This window comes from Phacochoerus africanus, chromosome 5 (assembly GCF_016906955.1).
Source record: "Phacochoerus africanus isolate WHEZ1 chromosome 5, ROS_Pafr_v1, whole genome shotgun sequence".
Classification (NCBI taxonomy): Eukaryota; Metazoa; Chordata; class Mammalia; order Artiodactyla; family Suidae; genus Phacochoerus; species Phacochoerus africanus.
Genome location: NC_062548.1, coordinates 114,819,048 through 114,844,102, shown reverse-complemented (window position 1 = coordinate 114,844,102; position 25,055 = coordinate 114,819,048). Strand labels below are relative to the sequence as shown.

At 38.9% G+C, this 25,055-nt stretch overlaps 1 protein-coding gene and 2 non-coding genes across 4 annotated transcripts in view; all 3 read left to right on the top strand.

Annotated features, from left to right (window-relative positions):
* The window catches only part of WDR43 (WD repeat domain 43), a 46,937-nt gene extending 22,193 nt beyond the window's left edge, over window positions 1-24,744 (top strand). For both annotated transcript variants that reach the window (XM_047782353.1, XM_047782354.1), the window contains exons 6-18: window positions 2,293-2,395; window positions 2,920-2,984; window positions 4,952-5,123; window positions 6,637-6,723; window positions 7,857-7,988; window positions 9,620-9,751; window positions 15,276-15,362; window positions 15,987-16,018; window positions 17,292-17,355; window positions 19,954-20,067; window positions 20,678-20,747; window positions 22,985-23,034; window positions 23,134-24,744. In XM_047782353.1, the coding sequence (XP_047638309.1) occupies window positions 2,293-2,395; window positions 2,920-2,984; window positions 4,952-5,123; window positions 6,637-6,723; window positions 7,857-7,988; window positions 9,620-9,751; window positions 15,276-15,362; window positions 15,987-16,018; window positions 17,292-17,355; window positions 19,954-20,067; window positions 20,678-20,747; window positions 22,985-23,034; window positions 23,134-23,325 (1,300 nt within the window). In that variant the 3' untranslated portion in view covers window positions 23,326-24,744. The remainder of the gene's footprint in view (window positions 1-2,292; window positions 2,396-2,919; window positions 2,985-4,951; window positions 5,124-6,636; window positions 6,724-7,856; window positions 7,989-9,619; window positions 9,752-15,275; window positions 15,363-15,986; window positions 16,019-17,291; window positions 17,356-19,953; window positions 20,068-20,677; window positions 20,748-22,984; window positions 23,035-23,133) is intronic.
* LOC125128545 (small nucleolar RNA SNORD53/SNORD92) lies at window positions 7,435-7,512 on the top strand. Its single transcript, XR_007135252.1, has one exon. It is a non-coding gene; the product is annotated as a small nucleolar RNA SNORD53/SNORD92 (small nucleolar RNA).
* Window positions 8,293-8,368, top strand: LOC125128546 (small nucleolar RNA SNORD53/SNORD92). Its single transcript, XR_007135253.1, has one exon. It is a non-coding gene; the product is annotated as a small nucleolar RNA SNORD53/SNORD92 (small nucleolar RNA).
* Window positions 24,745-25,055: the final 311 nt, after the last annotated feature.

Genomic DNA, 25,055 nt, shown 5'->3' with positions numbered 1-25,055 from the left:
CAGCTAGGATCCATGAGGATGTGGGTTCGATCCCTGGCCTTGCTCATTGGGTTAAAGATCCGGCATTGCCTCAAGCTGCGGTTTAGGTCACAGATTCCACTTGGATCTGGCGTTGCTGTGGTGTAGGCCGGCAGCTCTATCTCCGATTGGACCGCTAGTCTGGGAACCTCCATATACTGCAAGTGCAGCCCTAAAAAGAAAAAAAAAAATTAAAAAACAAAAAAACTTTTATATTACTGTAAGGAGGCAGTACTATTCTCCTTTTGATGGGCTAAATGGCAGTTTCTACTAAATATAGTGGTCTGATAGCAGTGATTTTGAACATACACATAGTATGAATAACTTCATTTTAGAATGAATTTTGTTTTATTAAGAAGTTTTTGTGCGAATTCTCTGATGGCATGCTGTGCGCGTGGCCAAAAAAATTTTTTTTTTTTTTTGGTCTTTTTTGCCATTTCTTGGGCCGCTCCCGCAGCATATGGAGGTTCCCAGGCTAGGGGTCGAATTGGAGCTGTAGCCACTGGCCTACACCAGAGCCACGGCAACTCGGGATCCGAGCTGTGTCTTCGACCTACACCACAGCTCACTGCAACACTGGATCCTTAACACACTGAGCAAGGCCAGGGATCAAACCTGCAACCTCATGGTTCCTAGTCGGATTTATTAACCACTGAGCCAGGATAGGAACTCCTCTTAGTCTTTATTTTTAAAATTTGTGTCTGGACTTTTTAAACAGCTTCATTGAATATAATTGACAGATAATAAAATATACATATTTAAGGCCTATAACTTTTTTTCTTTCTTTCTAGGGCTGCACCTGTGGCATATGGAAGTTCCCAGGCTAGGGGTCCATTTGGAGCTGCAGCTGCTGCCCTCACCACAGCAACACAGGATCTGAGCTGCATCTGCGACCTACACTGTAGCTTGCGGCATTGCCAGATCCTTGACCCACTGAGCAAGGCCAGGAATTGAATCTGCATCCTTGTTGGGTTCTTAAACTGCGGAACCCCATGGGAACTACAAGGCATATAATTTGATGAGTTTTGACATATGTATGCACATGTGGAGTTACTGCCATAATCAGGACAGGGACCGTGCGCATTGCTCACGAGTTTCCTCATACCCTTTTTAACCCCTTCTGCACCCCAGTCTGCAATCTTGGTGACATGTGGGACATTACAGATGGAGTTACTATGGACATTTGTGTGGAAGTCTTGGTACAGACTATGATTAATTTCTCTTGGATAAATACTTAGGAGTATAATGGCTGGGTCATATGATAGGTATATATTTAACTTTTTAAGAAACTGCCAAATTTTTTCCAGAGTGGTTATGCTCTTACAGTCCCACCAGCTGTGGGAATGTAATCCCTTCACTCGAGTGTTGGCAGCTCATATTCTTCACTGTTCTGTGTATACCTGTTAAAGACCATGAAATCACCACAAATTGTTGATTTCCGGGTTTACAAATAAATTTTAGCTAGTAGGCAAATTCTCAAATAAGGAATCGGCAAGTAATGAGCATCATTTAACTTACCTATTTATAGAATCTATTTTCTCAGTATTGCTAGTATGTTAATTATCCTCATTAATGTGTAGATTTAATGCGAACCCAGTCAGAATCCCAGCAATCTCATTTTAATGTTCAAGTGGAGATGCAGAGCACATAGAATAGCCAAAACTACCTTAAAAAGAAGGAAAAATTGGAATATTCACTTTAAGATTTGCAAGGGTGCAGTGATCAAGACAGTTGGCTTTGCCATCAAGATAGACAAATAGGAGTTTCTATTATGGCTCAGTGGTAATGAACCTGACTGGTAACCATGAGTTTCTGGATTCGATCCCTGGCCTTACTCAGTGGGTTAAGGATCCAGTGTTGCCACGAGCTGTGGTGTAGGTCACAGACACGGCTTGGATCTGGTGCTGCTGTGACTGTGGTGTAGGCTGGCAGCTGCAGCTCTGATTCGATCCCTAACCTGGGAACTTTCATACGCTGCACCTGTGGCCCTAAGAAGACCAAAAAAAACCCCACAAAATGAGTTAACAGTAAAACATTGCTTATTGTTTAAATCTCCCATAAATGCGTTTGTGGTAGTGACACAAATGCTTCCCTTATTTAGATCTTTACTCACTTTGTTTAGATTTCAAAAGGTTAAAAAAAGCTATTGGGAACCTATTGCTCTGACTGTCTTTAGGTGTCCGACTCCCTTTGCCTTTATCCTTTTCTCTTTCTCTCTCTTTTTTTTTTTGTTTGTTTTTTTTGTTTTAATATCTAATTGGTTTTGTTATCTAGGCAGGTCCGGTCAGAAAACAAAGAAAAGAATGCAGTGATGTCTTTTACAGTTACAGATGAGCCTGTCTACATTGATTTGACTTTGTCAGAAAACAAAGAAGAGGTAAGTGGTTCAGTTTTTTGAGTATTTGTTTTGGGACTTCACAGATACTATTTCTAAAATCAGGGTTTTGATGATTTGAGAAAGAGAGAAAATGAAATTAACAAAAATCTTAAACTGTTTGAAATACCCATTGGACACTGCGGTGAGTGCTTATGAGGGGAAGGGACAAGGCACAGTGGCCTGTTCAGCAATCATGGCATGAGGGCCTGGAGGGCCTGCCGGTTCCCTCTTGGCAGCCATGGTGCTTGGTAGGAGTGACTTCGCTCCTCTAACTTCCAGGCTGCCTTCTCCATGACTGCTGTCTTACCGGCCTAAACTTTTCTTTATAAAAGCTTGAGACTAACAATCTTGAATTGTTACTTTGATGGAGTGATTATTTTTTAATTCAAAAGTTGTATATGCTTGCTGATCTGATTTTCCTCTGGTTGTTTAAAGAGTGGAGAGGGAAGTTGGATTTTCCTAAGTAATTGTTAGAGTGGACTGAAGGTAGTACCTGTTACAGTGATGTTACATTTTTCTTTTAGCCTGTGAAGTTAGCTGTTGTTTGCAGAGACGGTCAAGTTCATCTTTTTGAACACATATTAAATGGGTAAGTAAGAAGTTTCTTAAGTCAGAAGTTTATTTGCCTTTCCTGTAACTTCTTTATACTCTCACCTCAGTCAGTGTTCTTTGCTGTATGTTACTTTTCAGTTGGATTGTTCTGAAAGCCTTCCGAATTCTTTATCTGTGTGACTACATACGTTCCTAGTGAGAACTCAAGTATTTGGGAGTCGTGGACCATTTCTTGATATTTGTCATTAGGAGAGTGGCTTTTTAATGATGCATACTTAGTAAATTTTGGTAGTTCTGTCATAAATTTTAAAAGAAATTGGCTCACTAGGAAAGCTTTGATACTACTTTCCCTTGCCACACATTTGTGGATCAGTGAAGCCTGGCAATGCTGGTGTTTTGGTGGACAACAGGGAGTGTTGCTGATGTGATATATAATAGTCATACACCAGGAGTGGATAAATTATGATCTGCAGGCCAAATCTGCATATATGCCCCCCCATGAAAATATTTACTATCTGGCCCCTAGAAAATCTGCCAGCTCTTGCCATATGCTGTAACATGGTCTGAGACTTGGTCATGTACATAATTATGTTAAATTTTAAAATAGTTTCAACTTTTTATTGTCAGTTGGTACCCTTCCCTTTACAATTCCAGTATAGGAATTGTTTAAACAATAAAGTAATTGTAAAAGCAGTATATACCTATTTTAAAACATGCAGGACACATATACAATTGATTGTAAAACCTAGTCTCCCTCCATTGAGTTCTACTCCCTAGAGGTAACTTAACATTTCGGAGTGTAACACTTGAGGTCTTTAGTTACAATCGTGTGAGTACCTCAAACCTATGTAATTGAGGGCTCTGAAGTAGCGGGCCGTGGTGAAGATTTGGCATTTCTCCTTGGGCAGTAGTAAACCACTGAACGATTTTAAACTAAGGATTGATGGGGTTTGACTTGAGTTTTAAGACATTAAGTTTTAAATCATTCTGTCTTATGTGAAGAGAATAGATAAGAGAAGGGTAAAGGGCCCAAGTCGGGGCCAAAAATCAGGGGTAGAGATGGTTGTGGAGTCAGGAAGCTAGGAGAGATTTGGAGAGACAGTGCCGTGCTTAACACTTGGGGTTATGGAGGGCGTGTACTTACTGGCGATAAGATGTTTGTTCTGTGAGGAGTGTGTGGCAGAGACACAGGGAAGGACAAGGTCGTCGCAGGTGGGCTGAGGAATGGAGGGGGCAGGGGGTCGGGGTCATCAGCCTGCATGCTGCATATCGAAAGGACTGAGAAAGGAATTCCTCAGCAGCCGTGATGGATGGAGTGACAGTGAGCCCCTCACATCTTTAAGAAATGGGGAGTGATCCAGAGGCCACTGGATGGCAGCAGAAGGGGACTGTAGCTGGTAGCTGGTGACAACAATTTCAAAGATTTTCTAGGTGATGGAGGGAGAGACTGTCTGTCTCGGAGTGTTAGTGAAGGACACGGAGCACACTAAGTCATGGCCTGGGGCCCTGGCACAGGGCTGTGGGGAGGGCTGCTGAGATGAGCGGCCTGGAGCAAGGAGGAGAAGAAAGCCCATGTAGAAGAAGTTAAGGCTTTGCTCTTGTTTATATTTTGCTGACCATTTTGCTCCTGGAACTATTGCAGAGAGAGGTCTTGGTGAGGCTTTGGAGGTTGGAAGCAATTAGAGACGGGGCTGATTAGAGTAGGGTATGGACAGAGCCATTTGGGGCTGAAGGTCAGGGTGGTGGGGGAGCACTTGGGAACTTGGGGCCTCTTATGGGGGCCTCAAGGCTGGTCTGGGTGGTGAGATCTTGAATGTTGGCAGGGTGGGGGTGGATGAAATCTTTACAGGAGCTCTAGTCCTCTGGGGACCCTGATCACTCCTGATGCTGGTGTGGAGGCCAGAGGGGGGTCACGTTTCATGAGTTGATGCCAACTTCAAAGAATTAGTATGAGTGTGCTTTTGTATTTTCTAATCTGTTTTTTTCCCCCCTCCCCATTTCTAGGTACTGCAAAAAGCCTTTGACTTCAAACTGCACAATTCAGATAGCAACACCTGGGAAAGGCAAGAAATCAACACCAAAACCCATCCCTATCATAGCAGCTGGTTTTTGCTCAGACAAAATGTCATTGTTGCTTGTATATGGCAATTGGTTTCAGCCCATCATTGAGCGAGTGGTACGTAGATGCTACTCTGGAGTGAAGTAATACAGCATCAGCATGTCTCTGGAAGAGAACAATTTTAAAATGATATATTGGTCTACTTATTGGAATACTTAAAAAGATGTCATGCTTCTCTATAACTGAAGGACCTTTCTTTCAGTTTGTGGTTTATTTTAACTTGTGAGATATCTGTATTGAGTTGGCTCTTGAGCAACATAGGTTTGAACTGTGTGGGTTCACCTATAGATGGCTTTTTTCCAGTAGTAGATACTACGATGGTACACCATCTGAGGTTGACTCTGTGGACGCCGAACCATGGATATGTAGGAACCGCAGCTACGGAGGACCAGCTGTACATTATAAGTGGATTTTCAACTGTGCAGAGGGTTGGTGACCCTAACCATTTATTGTTCATGGGTCAACTATATACTTTTACTTAACCCAGTATATCCAAAGTATTTTAATGCTTAGTTAATATAAAACACTACTTGAAATATTTTATTAGGTCTTTGAAATCTGGTGTATATTTTTCACTTACAAGCACATCTTAGTTTGGGCTAGCTACATTTCAGGTGCTCAGTAGCTGTGGGTACGGGCGAGTTTGTCCAGTTACCCAAAAGATAAATCTTAGTAAGAGATCCCTTAGTAGTAGTACCCATTGAGTATTCTAAGTGAAAATATAATGGGCAGGATAACGATTGAGATTTTTTTGGTTATAGAGGTTTCTTTGGAGACTTTTGGTGAGTTATGAGCATATCCAATAGGCGAGAACTCTGAGGAATATTGCATGCCCAAGAAAGCGCTTGTGGAGTCTGTTTGAAAATACTTCTTTTCAAAAAATTGAATACATGGGTATGGTGTAATAAAGGAGAAAAGTGTTAAGCTGTAACGTGAGTCTTCTTAGCATATGTGGGTCCCTAACTCTGCTCTCCAGATGCAGCCTTGGTTTCCTCTTTGCTTTGTCTCCTTCCAGCTATTGGTCGATTATGTGGGCTTAGAGTAACTTTAAAGCACTACAGGCACATGTGTACTATGCTGCATCTCGTTGTCCCGCATTTCACCGTTATCAAACGGACACAAGAGATTGACCTGGGAGCATTTTGTTCATCGGCAGTGCCCTCTTTGACTAGCTTGTGGGAGGGCTATAGCAGTAGGACTAAGCTTTTCTTAGCATAGGTTATTCTTCACAAGGGTGACAGCTGATAATGTTTCTTTAAATTCTGTTACATTTTAAATGTTGATCTTTTAAAACTGTATGTGAAAAATTCAAGCAGTCATAACTGAAAAGAGTAAACATTATGCTCAGTATCTTCAGAGTTTACCCATTTTCCTCAGATGCCATCAGTCTGAATGTTGGCCAGTCTGACAAGTTGTTTTCTGGGGAAACCTTTTATACCTTTTTGAATTTTTATAAAAATGCACAAGTAAGCATTTGTTCTTTATTTTATTCTTTCTCCCAATTTCTTAGTTTGACACTCTCTCTTTTTTTTTTTTCTCCTTCTGTCCCTGTTTAAAATTTTATTCCCAGGCTTTAAATTCCAAAGAACCTCATATGTGTTTAGTAAGAGATATTTCAAACTGCTGGGCCCCCAAAGTAGAAACAGCCATAACAAAGGTGAGTGCATTACATGTTAGAAGTTAAGAAAAAAAGAGGTTTGTGGTTTTTTTATTTTGACTGCCTTGCAGCATGTGAAGTTTCTGGGTCAGGGATCAGATCCGAGCTATAGTTGCACCCTATGCCACAGCTGCAGCAATGCTGGAACCTTAACCCACTGTGCAGGGTCTGGGATCGAACCTGCATCCCAGTGTTCCAGAGATGCAGCCCATGCCCATCCCAATGTGCCACAGCTTGAACTCCGAAAAGAGAGACTTGAGTGGATTGAATTGTTATTTAACAGTTATGTTTTAATGTCTTTTTTATGACCTTGCATTTTGCAGGATTAGGTTTTAGATATCAAGGCTGTAAAACTTTATTCACTTCTATGCTCTTGATTTGCTGAATGAATGAATAGGTGACTAGAAGTTGAAGACCTTGGATTTATGTAATTCTTCCTCCCCCACCTTCTCCCAGTGCGTGATCACTGACTAAATATCAGTATCAAATTTATCAGTAAATTATTTTGTCAAATCCTGTACTTAAAGGAGCACAACTTTGTTGAGAGGAATGTTGTATTTCAGGGCGGAATAAAACCAAAATCCATGAAGGGGCTGGCATTAAATACCATCTTTACGAGCCTTATTGTCATGCTTTATTTTGAATATAATGTGGCATCACCATGTAGACATCGTATGTTTGGCAGTCTAATGAGAAAAGGAAGGCCAAGACATGCTATGATGACATCCATATGGTTTCGCTTCTGGCTGAGTTTCAGAGATGACGCCTTTCTCTTGGCTGTCTGAGCATTTCTGGCAAAGATCGATTACTGGAGGTAGTCATAACATGTACAACTTCCTTCTTTAACATTTTTAAGTCACTGTGTCATTGTGTAATCTGTGGGTTTTGTTTTTCCTGGTGCTTACTCTTATGTATTGAAAGTGTTAAAACCATGAATGTTCAGCTTATATTTTAAAAGCTTAAATACCAGCATTCAATTAATTTATCTTTAATTCATATCATCGTAAGTTAGTTATACTAAGTTTTTCGATAGAAAGACCTTTTGAAAGCTGTTAGTTTTCTCATCAGGGATAAATCTTACAAGAACTAAGACATAATTTCCTTTGCCACACCCTGCTATTCCTGTTCAACAGGTGAGAACACCAGTGATGAATTCTGAAGCAAAAGTTCTGGTGCCTGGGATACCTGGTCATCATGCAGCTATCAAGCCTGCTCCTCCACAGAGGGAGGATGTAGAGAACAAGAGAAAGTCGGGGAAAAATGAGGTAATAAGTCATTCTGACCATTTTTGAGTTTGACATTTAAGATTGCTTGGGAGCTTCTAACAGATAATATTGGATGGAGCCAAAGTCGAAACTTCAGAAACTCACTGAGCTTGCTGCTGTTACCCTCGCTCATCCCCAGCAGTGTATGTTCTGAAATTCCAGAGCGTGACCTTTGTAAGCCTTCCTTGGCCGATGTTAATGGAGAAGAAGACAGAACTCTTATCAGCTAAAGAGGGTGCTCTTCTGGCCACTTGTTAATTGTTAGCTACAATTAGATAACATCATTGTAGATTAAGCCAGGGCTTGGCTGTGATGATTTTCATTGGGTTTCGCATGTTGCTGAGTTCCAATGATGCCTCTTCTCTTGGCTGTCTGAGCAGTCCTGGCTGTTTTAGTGCTAGTTAGTCTTAAGAAGTGATTGTCATTTTAACCTTTTAAAGTGCTTATAATTTTCATTTTTTTCTCAACTCTTTAAAACGGTACTCATCTTTAAAAAGCTCTCTTTTCCGTCCACTTGTCACTCTTGTCTGATAATCTAGAATTTCAGCTATTTTATTAGTGGAGAATATTCTGTTTTTTTTACTGATTTTAAATATCTCGTTTTATTGGTTGGAGTTTTAAGAACATTGTAGTTCTTAAAAATTATTCCTTAATAACACGGTATCTGTATTTTAAAATAATGTGCCAACTTTCTTTAGCTTGGCCTAGATCCAGCCCTTTAATTCCCTCCTATCTTGTTCTTGTTTTTTAGAAAACACAAGATAACCCACACAGGAGGCTTGCTTTGGTAGTAATAGAACATATGTGTTTGCTTTGGTATAATAGAACATTTGTATTTTGATTTAGCAACCAACAGTCTGTCAGAACATAGTTGTTAGATTTGCTTTTATAAGGGATCCGCTGTGTAAGTAAGTTTTTATATAGGAAGTAAAGAGAAAAAAAGGAAGACACCCTATAAACTGGGGGGGAAGCATAATTGTCTTTTGCTCTTTTGATAATATTTGTTATCAAAAGATCTGAGGTTGTCAAGGGATAATTAATTTAATTTAATTAATTAAATTTATTTATTTTTTTGTCTTTTCCAGGGCTGCACGCAAGGCATATGGAGGTTCCCAGGCTAGGGGTCTAATTGGAGCTGTAGTTACCAGCCTACACCACAGCTCATAGCAGTGCCAGATCCTTAACTCACTGGGCAATGCCAGGAATCGAACCCTCAACCTCATGGTTCCTAGTCGGATTCGCTAACCACTGAGCCACGATGGGAACTCCCAAGGGATAATTTTAGAAGGGGAGGCTTTTGTGATAATAGGTCTTTCCTTGTGCTCTAGTAATCAGATGCCAGATTTTGAATCTTCATAATATAGAGAAGCTTTTAATGGATTAGAGTTTTATAAATTGTAGTTTTCTGTTGCTTCTTTCACTAGCATCTGGAAACTTGGATTACAGACATTACACTTGCCTCCAGCATTGGCTTTCTGTTGAAATGAGAAAGAGCATATTTTGTGTTTTTCAGGGTTGAGGTGTGACTCCGTCCGTGCTCTTTGTCTCCTGAGACATAAGCGCAAAGTAATTGGACCCCACTGCTTTGGGTCTTGTGTGGTGCAACATTAACAGCCATTTCTCTCCTGTAGGTTAGCATTGAAGAGCGCCTGGGAGCACTGGACATAGACCCAAAAAAAGGAAAGGACAGCCTTCCACAGACAAATAGTTTTCCAGTTCTCCTTACACAGGGCTTAGAAAGTAATGATTTCGAAATGTTAAATGTAAGTATTATAGAAGCTTTTAAATGCATTAATAAGATAGTTAAGTGATTGACAGCACAGTCACAGAGTGAATAGACCTGTTATGTAGCTGACTTGAATTTAATGTTTTATGAGTTTAGTCAAATGTATATCACTTTGGTGGCACTATACAGACAGTCACCAACCTACAAAGGGATTGTATTGAATTATTTTGAACCTGGAATGCATTTTCTCATAGAAATATTGTTGTGAATTATTACTAGGTTCTTAGGCTTTAGTTCACAAAAGCCTTTATAAACATTGTGTAGCTGAATTATAATACTCAGAATTCTAGATCACAATTTATATTTTTTTCTGTAGGAAAATGCGTTCCTGAGTTTTTACTCTGGATTCCAGAAACTTATTTCCCCCTGGCCGTGAGAGGGGGCGGTGAGGTGGAACCTTGGCAATGGATAGGAGGTTTGGGGGAAAAATTCAAGAGGGTTGGGGGTTATTGTGAAGTATTTAGAAGTAAAAGTACTAGAAACTTTGCATACAGGGAGGCACTTATGATTTCTGTGTTTGTTAAGTTGGTGACTGCTTGTATGATGTTACTTAAATTGGTCCTCTTGAATTCCAGAATTTGAAAGTGGTCTGTAGGGAAAATCTGAATGTAAAAAATTGGACTTTAAACACTGCCTGATCGGATTAAAGCAGTTTAGTGATAATGGTGCCACTTAGTGTAGACGTGACTTTAATATGCATCCTGTGAATAGTGTCTCTCTGATTTATATCTCAGCCTAAATGGGAATATCTTACATTTGTGTTTAAGGTGATTTTGCAAAACAAGGGGGAAATTAGGCATGTTTAAAAACTTAAAATTACCCTTAAAATAGTTTGTGAGTGTATGTATTTGGAGAGGTCGATTTTGGTTTAGCATGGCCTGGGAACCTAGGTGAGGATTTGATGAGAAGTAAGCTGTAGAAAACACTTAACGGGGTTTTATAAATATAACTTATCTGCCATCATTGCTGTGCTTTGAAACCTTCCTCAGTAGTAGTACAAGTGAATCAGTTATCTTTTTTTTAAAGAAACATTTAAGAATATTTAAAAATAGTGTAAAGGGCCACCATGAACACATCACCCCAAGTTTCAAAAATTAATCAAAAGTAGCCAGTTTGCTCACATCCTTTCCCAGGTTATAGTGAAGCATATTTCAGACATACTATTTGTTTCATTCAGAAATATATTCCTGTTTAGCTCTGACAATAACAATTCCTTTAAAAAACAACCACAGTATTTCACACCTAAAAAAGTGAACAGTAATTGCTTAAAATCATCAAATACCAATTAGTATTTACCTTTCACTGGTTGTCTCATCAACTTTTTATTTGATTATTGCTTTTTAAAAAAGTCCACATTGTCTTCTTTTTCCTTTTGCAGTTTGGAGAAGCTAGGTTATTTGCCCAAAAGAGATTTCACATTCTGGATTTTGCCTCCTGTAAAAACCCATTTTATTGGGTCATTTCACCCAACAAATGCTATCATTCAACATGTTTTTTGGCCACCATATTTCCTGTGTAATGGTAGTTGGGTATAGAAGCTTCAAGAGATTCAGATTAGAATCTTCTGGCACTTCGCACATGATAGTGTGTACTTTTTCAGGTGCCATAGAGCTGTTGGGAGGGTAAAAGAGATTGTCTTTGTGAAGGCACTTCTTAAATTGGAAAGGATTGTACATGTAAGACCTTTTCATTAGTAAGGACTTTGCGGTAATACATTGTATTGTTTAAATAGAAGTAAACCTTTAAAAAGGAAAACTAAAGTGTGAGAATATTCCCATACTGTATTACCTGGAAGTTATGCATTTACACATTCTAAAAGGAAAGGCAAGTTAAAAAAAAAATTCAGCTATCTTCCCCCTTTCGAAAGGCACATTTTGAGGATATGTGGAATATAGTATGAGGGCCTTCAAAATAGGAATGAAAGGAAATCTGCTGTGGTACAGTGGGTTAAGAGTCTGGCTGTAGCGGCTGGGTCACTGCGGTGGTGTGGGTTCAGTTCCCAGCCCGGCACAGTGGGTTAAAGGATCTGTGTTGTTGCAGCTGTGATGTAGGTCGGCAGCTGTGGCTTGGAATCCAGTCCCTGGCCTGGCAACTTCCTTATGCCACAGGTATGGCTGTTTTTTTAAAAAAAAAAGATGATGAAAGAAGAAAGCGTCAGGGATAAAGCGTGGGGATAGAAGTGAGATTAAGAATCCCAACCCTAGAACAATTGACATTGAAGTTTGTGGCTTTAGTACGGTGGAAGTTTGACCTAAAGAAAAATAGTCTTTTTTGACTATGCAAAAAGATGCTTAGTCATTTATGTAATTCATGGCACCCATTGGAGATATTTTAAAATATTTTTAAAGACATTTAAATTACATATTTTTAAAAAGTTACATTTACAGTAGTACCAAAAAACACCTAGGATAAGTCTGCAAAAGATGCTCCTACCACTTTGTTTTTTTGGGGTTTTTTTTTGTCTTTTTAGGGCTATGCCTGCGGCATATGGAGGTTCCCAGGCTAGGGGTCTAATTAGAGCTATAGTTGCTGGCCTACACCACAGCCACAGCAATGCCAGATCTGAGCCGCGTCTGTGACCTACACCATGGCTCACGGCAACGCTGAATCGTTAACCCACTGAGCAAGGCCAGGGATTGAACCCCCAACCTCATGGTTCCTAGTTGGATTCGTTTCTGCTGTGCCGTGACAGGAACTCCCCTACCGCTACATTTAAAATTACAAAAATTGAGAGAAATTAACCAAGATCCAAGTAAATGAAGATATAAACCATGTTTCATGGATTGTAAGGTTCAACATTGTTAAGATTCTCTCCAAATTAATCTATATATCTGGTACATTCCCAATTAAATTCTAGTAGCTACCTTTTAGAAATGAAGGACATGAAATAAAGTAATTATAAAATCAAGAGCCAAATTGAAGAACTTAACCTCATTTCAAGATAAAGCTATAGTAATCAAGATAGTTTGATATTAATGAAAAACTACATTCAGATAAGAAATCAAAGTAGGAAGTCCAGAAAGAGATGATACCCAACTGGTGTTCAGTAAAGGTAAGTTGACTCAATTGGAAATGGAAAGTCCTTTCAACAATTGCATTTGAACCAATTAAATATCCATATAAAAAAAGAAAATCTCAACTCTTTCCTCACATTTTAACAGAGAAGTGTTCACAAAAATAGAACACAGACAAAAATGTAAAACTAAACCATAAAAATTCTAGAAGAAAGAAAATCTAGGCGAATTTGAGTAGAGAAGGGCTTAAATTCAGCACAAAAAGCACAAAACATGTAAGGAAAAATTGGTTATTTGGATTTAATAAAAAATACAAACTTCTGAAATAACACTGTTAAGAGAATGAAAAGGCAGCCCACAGGCTGGGAAAAAGTATTCACAACTCACATCAGACAAGGGATTTATATCCAGAAATGTAAAGAACCCTTAACTCAGTAGTGAGACTCAACTCAAAAAACAGTTGGTAAAGGTGTGAACAGGTATTTTACAAAAGAATTCCAGTGGCCAGTAAGTGCACGTAAAAATGATCAAATAGTATACTTTCATGCGCTGTTTATTACGCTTCAGGTTTTATATGGTAAAGTTGTAAAAGAAAAACCCCATCTATAGTATCATCTTCTCACTGCTTATAGCTGTGGTTTATAAGGTTGTTTCTTTAAATAAATTCTTGGCAGAAGTTAATAGTACTAACTCCTCTGTTCAGTATGGTTTTGCCTGATTTGGATAAACATTTTTATTTGCTTATTTTTAATTTGAAAATTGTTATCATAGAGCCTCTGCCTTTAGTGGGCATAAGAATTATCTGAGAACTTGTTAAAAATTTTTCTGCCCTGCAGTTTGGAATAACTTTTAAATAGCTAGGCCATACAGTCCTGGCCTGTGACAGTCCTGGTTTACACCTCTTAGTATTATTATTTGAGATGCCTTTCAGTCTCAGAAAGTGTCCTAGTTTGGACAACAGATCATATAATCACTATATATTTGTCACAGAGAGCAACAGCACACACATCAGAGGATTTCATAAGCCACACATTTTTCAAACCTTCAGTCATATATTATGTTGCCTAACTAAACTTTTGGTGTATAAATAATGGTGCAGTTGCAAGTTCAAGGTTGTATTCCTTGACCTGAAGTGCTGCTATTCCACTTGGCCATTTAAGACAGTGAAGCCTGGTGGTTTGGTGAATGTCTGTGAAAACCGAGGGCCTTAATCAAAAGCATGTTGTATATCAAAAAGTATTTGTAGTTTAGTTAAGACGGACTGTTCCCTGTAACTTGTACATCATTGGAACTTTGTGATAACTGATTTATAATCGTAATTTGAAGGATGTTTAGTATCAGATACCTTCTGAATTATTGTTATGATCAATATATTTTGCTTTGAATCTTGTATTCTGATTATTTGAAAATGAAAATACTACGTTCATTGGGACTGTTAAATTAGAACATTCCATTCCTAAGTTTCCCAGTAATTATGTTTAAAGTTTTATTTTGTTTGCATAATAAACTGTGATTATGTTAGTGATAGTTTTTAAGTAGTACTTGATAGATTTAAGAGGGCTTGGTATAAAAGTATTTTTACAAGCAAATAAAACCCATGGGAAACTCTAAAAGGGAATATTACAGGACCATTAAAGGAAGCTGAAAATGAGCTTTCTTCATTTTGCTGGTTCAGTACCTCTGCTGTTTATATCCTGAACATGACCTTTATGACAACAGCAGCCACCACAATAGCATTCACCACCCATTTGGGAAGTTCCTCTAGTAGTAAGCCTTTTGAAACACAAATATTTAAAAATATTAAAGAGAAAGGGTTTTGAAACCTGGAAGAACTCTTATTTCCCACTCTCCCGTGAAGTATCTGGGTGGGTTTGGAGAAATTGAAAGGCCTTTCGTCCTCAAAAAGTGTCCTAGTTTGAACAACAAATTATATAGTCAGGATTTGGACTAAGCTGCTTTGTCTCATGTCTCCTGCTGTGGAGACTGGGTTTCACCCTTAAAGAGTTTTTGACTCAAGCATTCACTATATGAGCTTTTGATTGAGTTAAAGTTTTATCAAAAACATGACACTTAATATCAAAAGGTTTGTTGCCTTCTTAGTGTGATTTTAGTGTGTTTTGTTCACTCTTATGTGGCTTTGACTCATCGTTTTATAAAACAGAAGTTTGAGAACTTCTCTAAAGTGGTGTATATCTGTATTTAAATGTCTAAAGGTGTTCATTTCTGTTATATATCAAAAATTAGTCCATAAGCATTTAGAGTTTATAGAGCAGAAACTTTTTAGTGGAGTAAATGTCCTGATACTTGAAGACTTCTCTGGTATCCATAAGACATGCTAGAACACTTGCCGTTTAATCCCAGCCTTGGTTTGCTATCCTTCAGTTGGTACTTTAGTGCTTTGTTTTTAAGATGATTTTTACTAACAGTTTTCCCTGCAGTGTCTATTTTATGAGTATGCTTATTTATATTTCTTTTATTTTCTCGCAGAAAGTACTTCAGACCCGGAATTTAAACTTGATAAGGAGAACGGTATTAAGGATGCCCCTGCATGCTGTTATTCCGTTGTTGCAAGAGGTACCTGAGTATGCTTTTCATTCATGCTTTTCATTTTTAGACCCTAATGCTATGAATCAGAAAATCCAGCTTTTAGAGACGTGGATTCGTAGTGAGTAAGCAAGCAGGGTACTTAGAGTGGATGACAGATGATTGCTAGTTCTACTGAGACAAAATTTGCCTACCCTAGATGTTTTTTCTGTGTATTTTAAAAATTGAGAGAGTTTAAATACCATGAAATTCAACCCTTTAAAGTGTACAGTTCAGTGTGTTTTAGAGTATGTTACAGATTGTGCAACTGCCACACCAAAAAGAAATCTTTTACTGGTTTATCACTCCCCAGTGTTCCTCACCCCCGATTTCTGACAACCGCTAATTTATCTTCTGCCTTTGTGTCTGTTTTGGGCATTCATTCATAGAAATCCTAGCCGAGATTTTTATCAAGTAATTACTTTTACTGTGGGAATGTATTCCTAGATTAATGTTAAATTGGCTGAACATTTAACAGTTAGAAAATTTAAGAATAATGATTTCCTAATATAGTCATTGTTTTCTTTTGTTCTCAATAATGTGTGTATCATGGGAATTGCTAGAGATTGGCTGCCTCTGAAGTACTGTTGCTAATGCTGTATTTCTCCTCCTCAGCTTACAAAGAGATTACAAGGACATCCTAATAGGTAAGATGTTCAGGCGACTTAAAATTACACTGATTTTCTGAATATTTTAGATGTGATAGTTTTAAAACATCGATGTCTGACAGCATGAAATTACCAAGTAGATAACCATACATTCTCTTCTAAGTGTCACATATTGTTCTCTGTACTTATTTTAAACTGAATGATTCTTATTTCTAAGATTTTATTAGAGTTCCCCCCCCCCTTTTTTTTTTTAAGAAAACTACAGGTTTTTCAACTTTATTATCAGGTCATTTAATAGATTCATCTTATTTAATAATTTAGTCCTAATCAGGATGTATAAAATTGGCCATTTGTAGAACTTGCTCAACCTCTGGTGGTTGCTAAGACACTGTGGGAAGTATTTTATATGACTAAATTTTGTGGGGTTTTTTTGTTAATTTGATGATTAAATATTTAGATAAAGGTTTTGATATTTCAAAGATCTAGGCTTGTACTACACTATTATCTGGTGCCTATAATTGAGTTTTTCTTTCCTCAGTTTTTTTAAATTTCCTGATAGGCTCCATTAGCCTTTGGAGCTCACAAAGAAAAGCTGAAGAATTCAGTAATTAGGCCCAGCTCATGCATTTTTGGTCTTTATTTATCTTTTAATGTTGGTGTGGAAATCTTTTGCCCTTTGTACCTGATGATGAGTAGATGATGGGCTCACACATCATGAGCATAAAATGCAGAGTCAGCTGAGCCCAGTTGATTGCCTTGGTACTAGCTAATTAAGTAAAGCATGGGTACTTTTTTTTTTGGTCTTTTTGGGGCTACACCCGCAGCATATGAAGGTTCCCAGGCTAGGGGTCTAATCAGAGCTGTAGCTGCCGGCCTACACCAGAGCCACAGCAAGGCCAGATTCGAGCCTCGTCTGCAACCTACACCACAGCTCATGGCAACGCTGGACCCTTAACCCACTGAGCAAGGCCAGGGATCAAACCCACAATCTCATGGTTCCCCATCGGATTTGTTTCTGGCTGTGCCATGGCTGGAACTCTGAAAGCATGGGTTTTCTATCTAGAATTGAATTGTTTTAGAGGAAAGGATTTTTGTTCTGTTTTCTAGTCTTCCCTATTCCCCTCTTTCTTCTCCAAGAGATTAGTATATTATACAGACCTCAGATAGACCCCATGAAAGAAAGGACTCTCATAGTCACAGTGGTTTATTTATTAGAGTCATTTTCTAGATTTTCACTTTGCCTATCTGGATTTTTCTAATTTTGTAATTATATTTGATTTTGAATTTGTAAATGTTTACTCATTTTTTTCAGTGCTGTTTTAATGGTTCAGTGGCTAAAATGCGTGTTAACGGTTCATGCATCCTACTTATCCACAGTAAGTAGTTGTTCAATAGTTTGGCTTTGATGAGGATTATAAACTGATGGTTTAACAAAATCATTTTCTCTCCATCTACCCTTTAACTATCAGCTACCTTTTTTTTTTTTTTTTTGGTCTTTTCAGGGCTGCACCTATGGCATATGGAAGTTCCCAGGCTAGGGATCTAAGTGGAGCTGCAACTGCCAGTCTACACCACAGCCACAGCAATGCCAGATCTGAACTGCGTCTCCACCCTACACCACAGGTCACAGCAACGCTGGATCCCTAATCCACTGAGCGAGGCAAGGGATCAAACCTGCATCCTCATGGGTACTAGTTGGGTTCATTACTGCTGAGCCACAGTGGGAACTCCTCAGCTGCTTTTTTTTTTTTTAAAGATTTCGTTTTTTCCCAGGTGCAATGTCATATTGTCATCATTGTTGCCTTTCATAAACTGCTCTTTTTTTGGCCCAGATTTTTAAAATAATAGATACTCTATAGAGAAGCATAGAAAATACAGAAAGTAGGAAAGTTTTACGTGGTAGCCTTCAGACGGTTTTTCTTTATACATAGCCTGTTTTCCAAAATTATCTTTACATTGTAGGTAGTTCTCTCATCCCCTTCTAAAAGTTTGGTAGCTTTTTAAAGTTTATATCTGTGGTCTGTCTTACCTTGTCTCAGGAGGCTATAGGGTAGCTTGTGATGAAAATGAAATATTTAAAACCCGATGTTTTGCCGGGGCAACTGTCAGCTCTAGATTATCTATGCAGATGGAAGGGAGGGAGCATAAACTCTTAAAGGAACACCAGAAGAAAGCAGATTCTTACGGTCACAATATGAGATAGGTTATTGTTACATCAATTCAGTTAATAGTTTAAACTAGAAATTTTAAAAAAATGATATATTTTTCTTTTATTTATTTATTTATTTATTTATTTTTTGTCTTTTTGCTATTTCTTGGGCCGCTCCTGCGGCATATGGAGGTTCCCAGGCTAGGGGTCAAAATCTGAGCTGTAGCCACCGGCCTACGCCAGAGCCACAGCAACGCGGGATCCGAGCTGCGTCTGCAACCTACACCACAGCTCACGGCAACGCCGGATCGTTAACCCACTGAGCAAGGGCAGGGACGGAGCCCGCAACCTCATGGTTCCTAGTCGGATTCGTTAACCACTGCGCCACGACGGGAACTCCTATTTTTCTTTTTATTTGATTAGCCAGTACCTTATAGTAGGTTTTTTGAAAAGACTAGTGTATAACTGAAGAAAATTTTTAGTTACTCTTTATAACTCTTCTTAACACAGTTTCACCCAGTTCTTACCTGATCACTGTCCCTTGTTCTCTGTCTCAGGCTCCTTTTCTGCCAGTAGTTTGAAATAGGGAGAACTACTGGCTATCCATTTTGAGTTGGGCAGTTCTTTGTGGAGATCTCTGTCAGGATGTTGGATGGGGGCAGAGACAAGCAACAGTGAGAATGCATGTTAGGTTTCGCAGCTTACAGCAATGATGGGAGATGAATTGGGGACAGTGTCTGAGTGGCTTGGTGATGGACACAGAAAGATCACCACAAGCATCAGGTGACCCTGGATGGTAATAATAGGACAGCACTCATTTTGTCACCTCACTGAATTGCTTAAAAGTAAAAAGAGCCCTAGGAGGATGTGTAGGGAAGGAAATCCCTTCTGGAATCAACCCCTAAGGTCTCACTACTGGAGCTGTAGTTGCTTAACATTCTAGGTCAGAGCAAAACGGACCATGGATGTACCTTAACAGGTGGGCTCCACAGCCTAAGACATTTCTCCCTCCTCAGAAAACAGCTTTTCTTCCACCTTTCCTTCCTGTCTTTCTTCCTTATCAGATGTCTTTAAGTACCTCCTCTAAGTCAAGGACTCTGCTAGCCATGGGGGCTTTAGTAATGTACAAGACACTCATTTTTACTGTTGCAAGTTTCACATTTGAAACATTCTTCCTTATGCTGGTGTCAGAGAGAGGAGGCAAGTGAAGCCGAGTAAAAGGCAAGGAGTTGGGGGTCCCTTACTTGCAGCTCTCGAGGGACAAGTTAAAAGAAATTACTGCTTCAGTGTCTGAGGAACGGCTCGGGATTCGTTCACAGAACGTATGTTTGAAATACTATATGGTCAGCTTTGTGTTCTGTCACTCTGCCCTGCGGGTCTCTGGAAGCTGCGAAAAGTTTCCTCTAGCTTCTGGAGCCTAATGGTTGAGGTGGATAATGTGATTTCATCAGGGAGGAAGTTTCAGAGTGAAGCCCCTTTTAAGCCCGGAGGTACATGGTTGGGGCACTTTTTATTTAGCGTCTCTTTTATATTGACCTTCTCTGTAATAATAGAATCAACACAAAAACGTCCCATCTGCAGTTTGTCCTGCCTTGCACTTTATACTTCTGACCTTGTATCATTTTTTTAAAAGTATTATTTTCTGCTATTAGGACATCAAATGCCTCTGAAAATTTGAGGTATTGCTAGGCTAGGTGACAAGCAGCCACTGCCATTGGAACTGCAAGTCAGTGAACACTCAGGCATTCCTGAGCATGACTTAGATATTTGTTGTCTGTGTTCTGTCATAACAGTTTCAGAATATCTTTTTTCCTTTGTTTCTTAGTTGCCTGACCTGGTACCCCAGCTGGGGACGCTATACCAGTTAATGGAAAGCAGAGTAAAAACTTTCCAGAAACTCTCCCACCTTCATGGAAAGCTTATTCTTCTAGTCACACAAGTGAGTAAATCAAATTATTTTGTCCTAATTTTTTTTTTTTGGCTACACCTGCAGCATGCAGAAGTTCCTGGGCCAGGGATGAACCAGAACCATAGCAGTGACAATGCTGAATCCCCAACCACTAGGTCACCAGGGAGCTCCTGTGCTTAAACTTTTGAATGTGATAGGAGTGGAGAGAGGAATAAAGACTGTTTACCTGAACGCTGAGAGCTCCCTATTCAGTAAAAAATTGGTAAATCTGGATCCAGTCTTTAACTTGGAAATGCAATGTATTTGACAGTATGTAAACTTAGTTGTGCCTCTATCAATTTTTTCTTGGAGGTGCTTGCCATTTTATTTCAGTTGGATGGTTGTCATGCTGTGAACAGCAAGCCACAGGCTACTTGTACAGTTTTTTGTCCCAGAAAGATTTTGGATGACCTTAGAAGTTGTTTCAACTTATATGGAGTTCTTCTTTCTTGTATTGAGGAATGTTGTACTTTATTTGATCTGCGTTGTATTAAGGTCATCCATTATAGTAGCTGAGGGGCGAGTTTACTGTTAGGGAAGGTGGCGGTACCTGAGATAAACCTAATGCTCTGTGTCATAACAGCTCCTGGTTATCTTTCAGGTTACAGCGTCAGAGAAAACAAAGGGAACAGCTTGTCCCCCGCAGAAGGCAAAGTTGGTGTATGAAGAAGGTAAAGCCTTGGCGGGGGGCTGGGTGTAGGCTAAACATTTCGTTTGCCACGTTGACTCAGTTCTCTGACTTTGTAAAAACCTCCATATGAGTACGGTCATGCTTTGGCACACCTTCCCTAGTAAAACCGGCAAGCCTGTGGCAAAACTGGCAGAAATAGCATCAAATAGGAAAAGAGAAGGGACAAATATATGGTAACAGAAAAGGACATTAGGTATGGGAGAGATTTAATTAAAGCACTATGTACAAACTATGCCAGTGTTTTAAAAAACCTGGATGAAATAGGTAATTTCTTGGGAAACATCAGTGGCCAAAATTGACAGAAAAAGAAATAGAACTCTTGAAGAAATTAATAGCTTTAAATTGATTTAATCAAAACCTTTCTCCACAAGGTGCTAGACACAGGTTTTATAAATCTTTCAAGGAATGAATTATTTTTTATGCATCTCATTATTTGATAATCTAAACAGCCTAGGAATTTAAGGGAATTTCCTTAATAAATCTGTATCAAACATAAAGTTTAGAAGCATTCCCATATAGTCAGGAACAAGACAATTATATACCTTTAATTGCTTCTGGATAGCCTGCTTTGTAGTTTATGAAAGAAAGAAACAGTTCTGGAACATTGGACCTCGTGGTTATTTTTCTCCACGTAGAAAATACAGCAGAATCAACAGTCACACCATCAAGATATGCAAATAAGCACATTTACTGGACATCAAGATCTTGCAAAAAGGAATCAGTAGCATTATTATGCCCCCCTAATGTATGCCCGTAATGTCCCAGTCAGAAAATGTATTAGGGAAAAAGAGCAGCAACCCAAACCTAGAAATTCCTAGAAATACCTCTGGAAAAATGAAGCAGAACCTTTATAGAGAAAACTGTAAGACGTAACTGAAGAAATAAAAGCATACTTGAATTAATTATACTTTTTGTGATCCCCCCTGTTTTATTGAGATGTAATTGACGTAATAGTGTGTTCGTTTTAGGGGCACACCCTAAGATTCTCTATGCGTGTGTTGTGAAATGATGATCATAATGTTTGTTAACATCCATCAATGTGCATAGTTAGACGTTTTTGGTTCCTGTGTGCTGAGAACTTTTAAGGTTTACTCCACTAGCAACTCACATACACAACCCAGTACTGCCAACTGTGGCTCCCATGACATAAGTTACATACCTAGGACTTTTCTCTTATAATTAGAAGTTTGTGTCTTTGGCATTTTCACTCATTTGCTCTACCCCATCTGCCGCTTCTGGCAACTACCAATCTGTTTATGTCTTTGAGTTCAGTTTTTATAGATTCCACTATACATGAGATCATGTAGTATTGATCTTTTTCTGTCTGACTTATTTCACTTGGCACAAGGCCCTCAGGGTCCACCCATGTCGCAAGGGCAGGATTTCCCCTTTTTTCATGGCGTGTGTCTGTCACACACTTTCTTTATCCACTCATCCATGAGTGGACTCTTAGAGGTTTTTTCCGTATCTTGACTGTGGTAGATAATGCTGCAGTGAAGGTGGGGGTGCAGATAGATCTGAGATCCTGATTTTGTTTTCTTTGATATATGTTCAGAAGTGGAATTTGTGAGTCATATGGTAGTTCTTTTTTTTAATTAAAAAAAATTTTTTTTTAGTCTTTTTGTCTTTTCAGGGCCATACCCACGGCATATGGAGGTTCCCATGCTAGGGGTCGAATCGGAGCTACAGCTGCCAGCCTACGCCACAGCCACAGCCACGTAAAATTTTTTATTTAAAAAAGTTTTTTGGCCATGCCTACAGCATGTGGAATTTCCTGGGCCAGTGATCAAACCCAAGCCACAGCAGTGACATCACTGAATTCTGAACTGCTCTCTAAACTACCAGGGAACTCCCTTGGCAATTCTATTTTTAATTTCTTGAGGAGGCTTTGTACTCTTTTCCATAGTGGCCGAACCAGTTTACATGCCCATCAGCAGTGCCCAGGGGATCCTTTCCTCTGCACTCTCAGCTTGGATTTTCAGATGGGATTTTGATTTAGGGTTTTGGTGCTTTGTCCTGCTTTATGAAATCTTGATGGAATAGTCTAAGTATGTGCTTTTATGCAGGTAAGAATATTAATGTAATGTTCCTTCTTGGTTGATAGCTGAATATAATATTTCCAAAAGTAAATTCAGGAATCTGATTCTGTTTAGCTTTCAGGGCTGTGCCCTCTGGTTTGATCACACAATTAAAGCTAGGTTTCCTCCCTTCTTACAGAGTCTTCTGAAGAGGAGTCAGATGATGAAATTGCCGAAAAGGATTCTGATGTGAGTAATTTGTTTCCTGGTATGTAAGTCTGCCCAGTGCTTGTACTCTGTAGGAACGCGGCCTTCACGTGGGCTTTCCTTGCTTAATATTTCTACTAGGATAATTGGGACGAAGATGAGGAAGAGAAAGGAAGTGAAAAAGATGAGGATGTTGATGAAGAGAATGAAGAGGAAGATGAGGATGCTGAAGAAAAAGATGAAGAAAATAGTGAGGACAGAGATGTCGCAAGCGAAAAGGAATTAAATGGAGATTCTGATTTAGATCCTGAAAATGAAAGTGAAGAAGAATGAAGATGGAAGAACAAGCCAATCAGACTGTGTAAACTGTCTCATTTTACCCACTGCTGCCGAGTTCTCCTGGGGAGTTGTCTCCGTGACGGATGCCAAGGACCTCTGCACATTTCCAAATTCCTAATGGTGGCTCTCTTGCCACCTTGCTGTCCTGAGCACCCCAGACTTAACTGTGTAAATAAGAGAGTTTCATTCAAATGTTAATAAACTTTACACAGTAAATAGACACATTTTCTGCAATGTACTGACATGAGTGTCCCATATCAGGTATATTTTTATAATATAATATCCTAGTGTGATTGGTTATGCCAAGAATTGACCTAAGTGAAGAGAAAGACATTTCCTACGTAGGGGTTCAAGAACTGGACTTTTGTGAAGGAGTCAGCTCTTATCTCAGGTTGGTATCTTTCATCACATCCTGATATGAAGCAGCACCTAGTGAAAAAATTTTAATTTGGTACATTTTCATAAAATATGAAGAGACATCTAAAAACTGGAGTAAAAATTACTGTGATTTTTAAGAAAAATAAAATCACCAGTATCCCTGGTTTCTCTGTTAACTGTGGTAATCTGATTCGAGTCAGATTGAATATTTGCAGTGCTTCCCCAGAACAACCACTTGTTTTTTAAAATGTCATGTGAAATATTTTTTTAAAACGCAAAAATTATGGTAATTGAAAAACTAAAGAACTAGCCATATTAAGGATTTTTCTTGACTGCAAGTTGCTTGTAAAGAATCAACAGTGTATAGATTTAGAAGTGCTCATTACCTGCAACTTTTTAAAAGATTCAGTTATAGCTGCTTTTGAAGAGGTTTTCATTTTTATTTAAATGACTAATGGATCAAAGGACAATTGTTTATTTTTTTCCTCTTTGGTTTTAGATATTAACCTTGTTGGGATTTTTTTCCAAAGAAAATATTTTTATAATTCAGTAATTTAATGTGTTCCTTCCTTTTCATTATCCACTCTTGGCAGTGTTAAGGTATGTTTACCTTTAAAATAAATCCAACTCAAGATTTTTTATGTATGTATAAATAAGTATTTTGGTGTGCTACAAAAGCCTTTTCAAATTATCGGTAAATTTTTTTTTTTTTTTTTTTTAAAGAATGAGCCAGTATTTAGTGCTTTCTAGGGAACATGCAGATGGAAGCTCAACTCTAAGAAAGGGCTGGGGAGATGGGTTTATTTTTCCCACCTGTGAATATGTAAAACATAAAACCATTATCTCTGAGGGACTTTTAACATCAGTGGCAGACAGATTTATATGCTCAACTAATGGAGTTGGAGCCATATAAGCATCTTGGGAAAGTTAGAGTCAGCTACTGGTGTAATGTACAGTTATATTTGTCTATAAATGGAGCTGTTTATGGCAATTTAATACCATTCTCTTTGTAAAGTGAATAAATATTCATCTTTACCCAGTGCTTGTCTTGTGGTATATGTAGGGGAACACAGCCCCACACTGGGGCTTGTGGTGTGAAGATTTTCAAAACGTGATCTTACTCCACTAGCATTAATAGGTGAATGCTTCCAAGGCTTGTTGGCTAATCTAGAGTTTTTAACAAAGTGAAGGAGCCAGGGAACTTTGTTCGATGTTAGTGGTGGTGTCTCCATGCAGTCCCTCCTGGCTGGGCCCGCGTCCGCAGCCCAGGGCTGCAGTGAGTTACACAGGTGCACAGTTCTGTGGGCTGAGTCAGGTTTTGGGGTTTTGGTTCTTGTTTTTTTCCC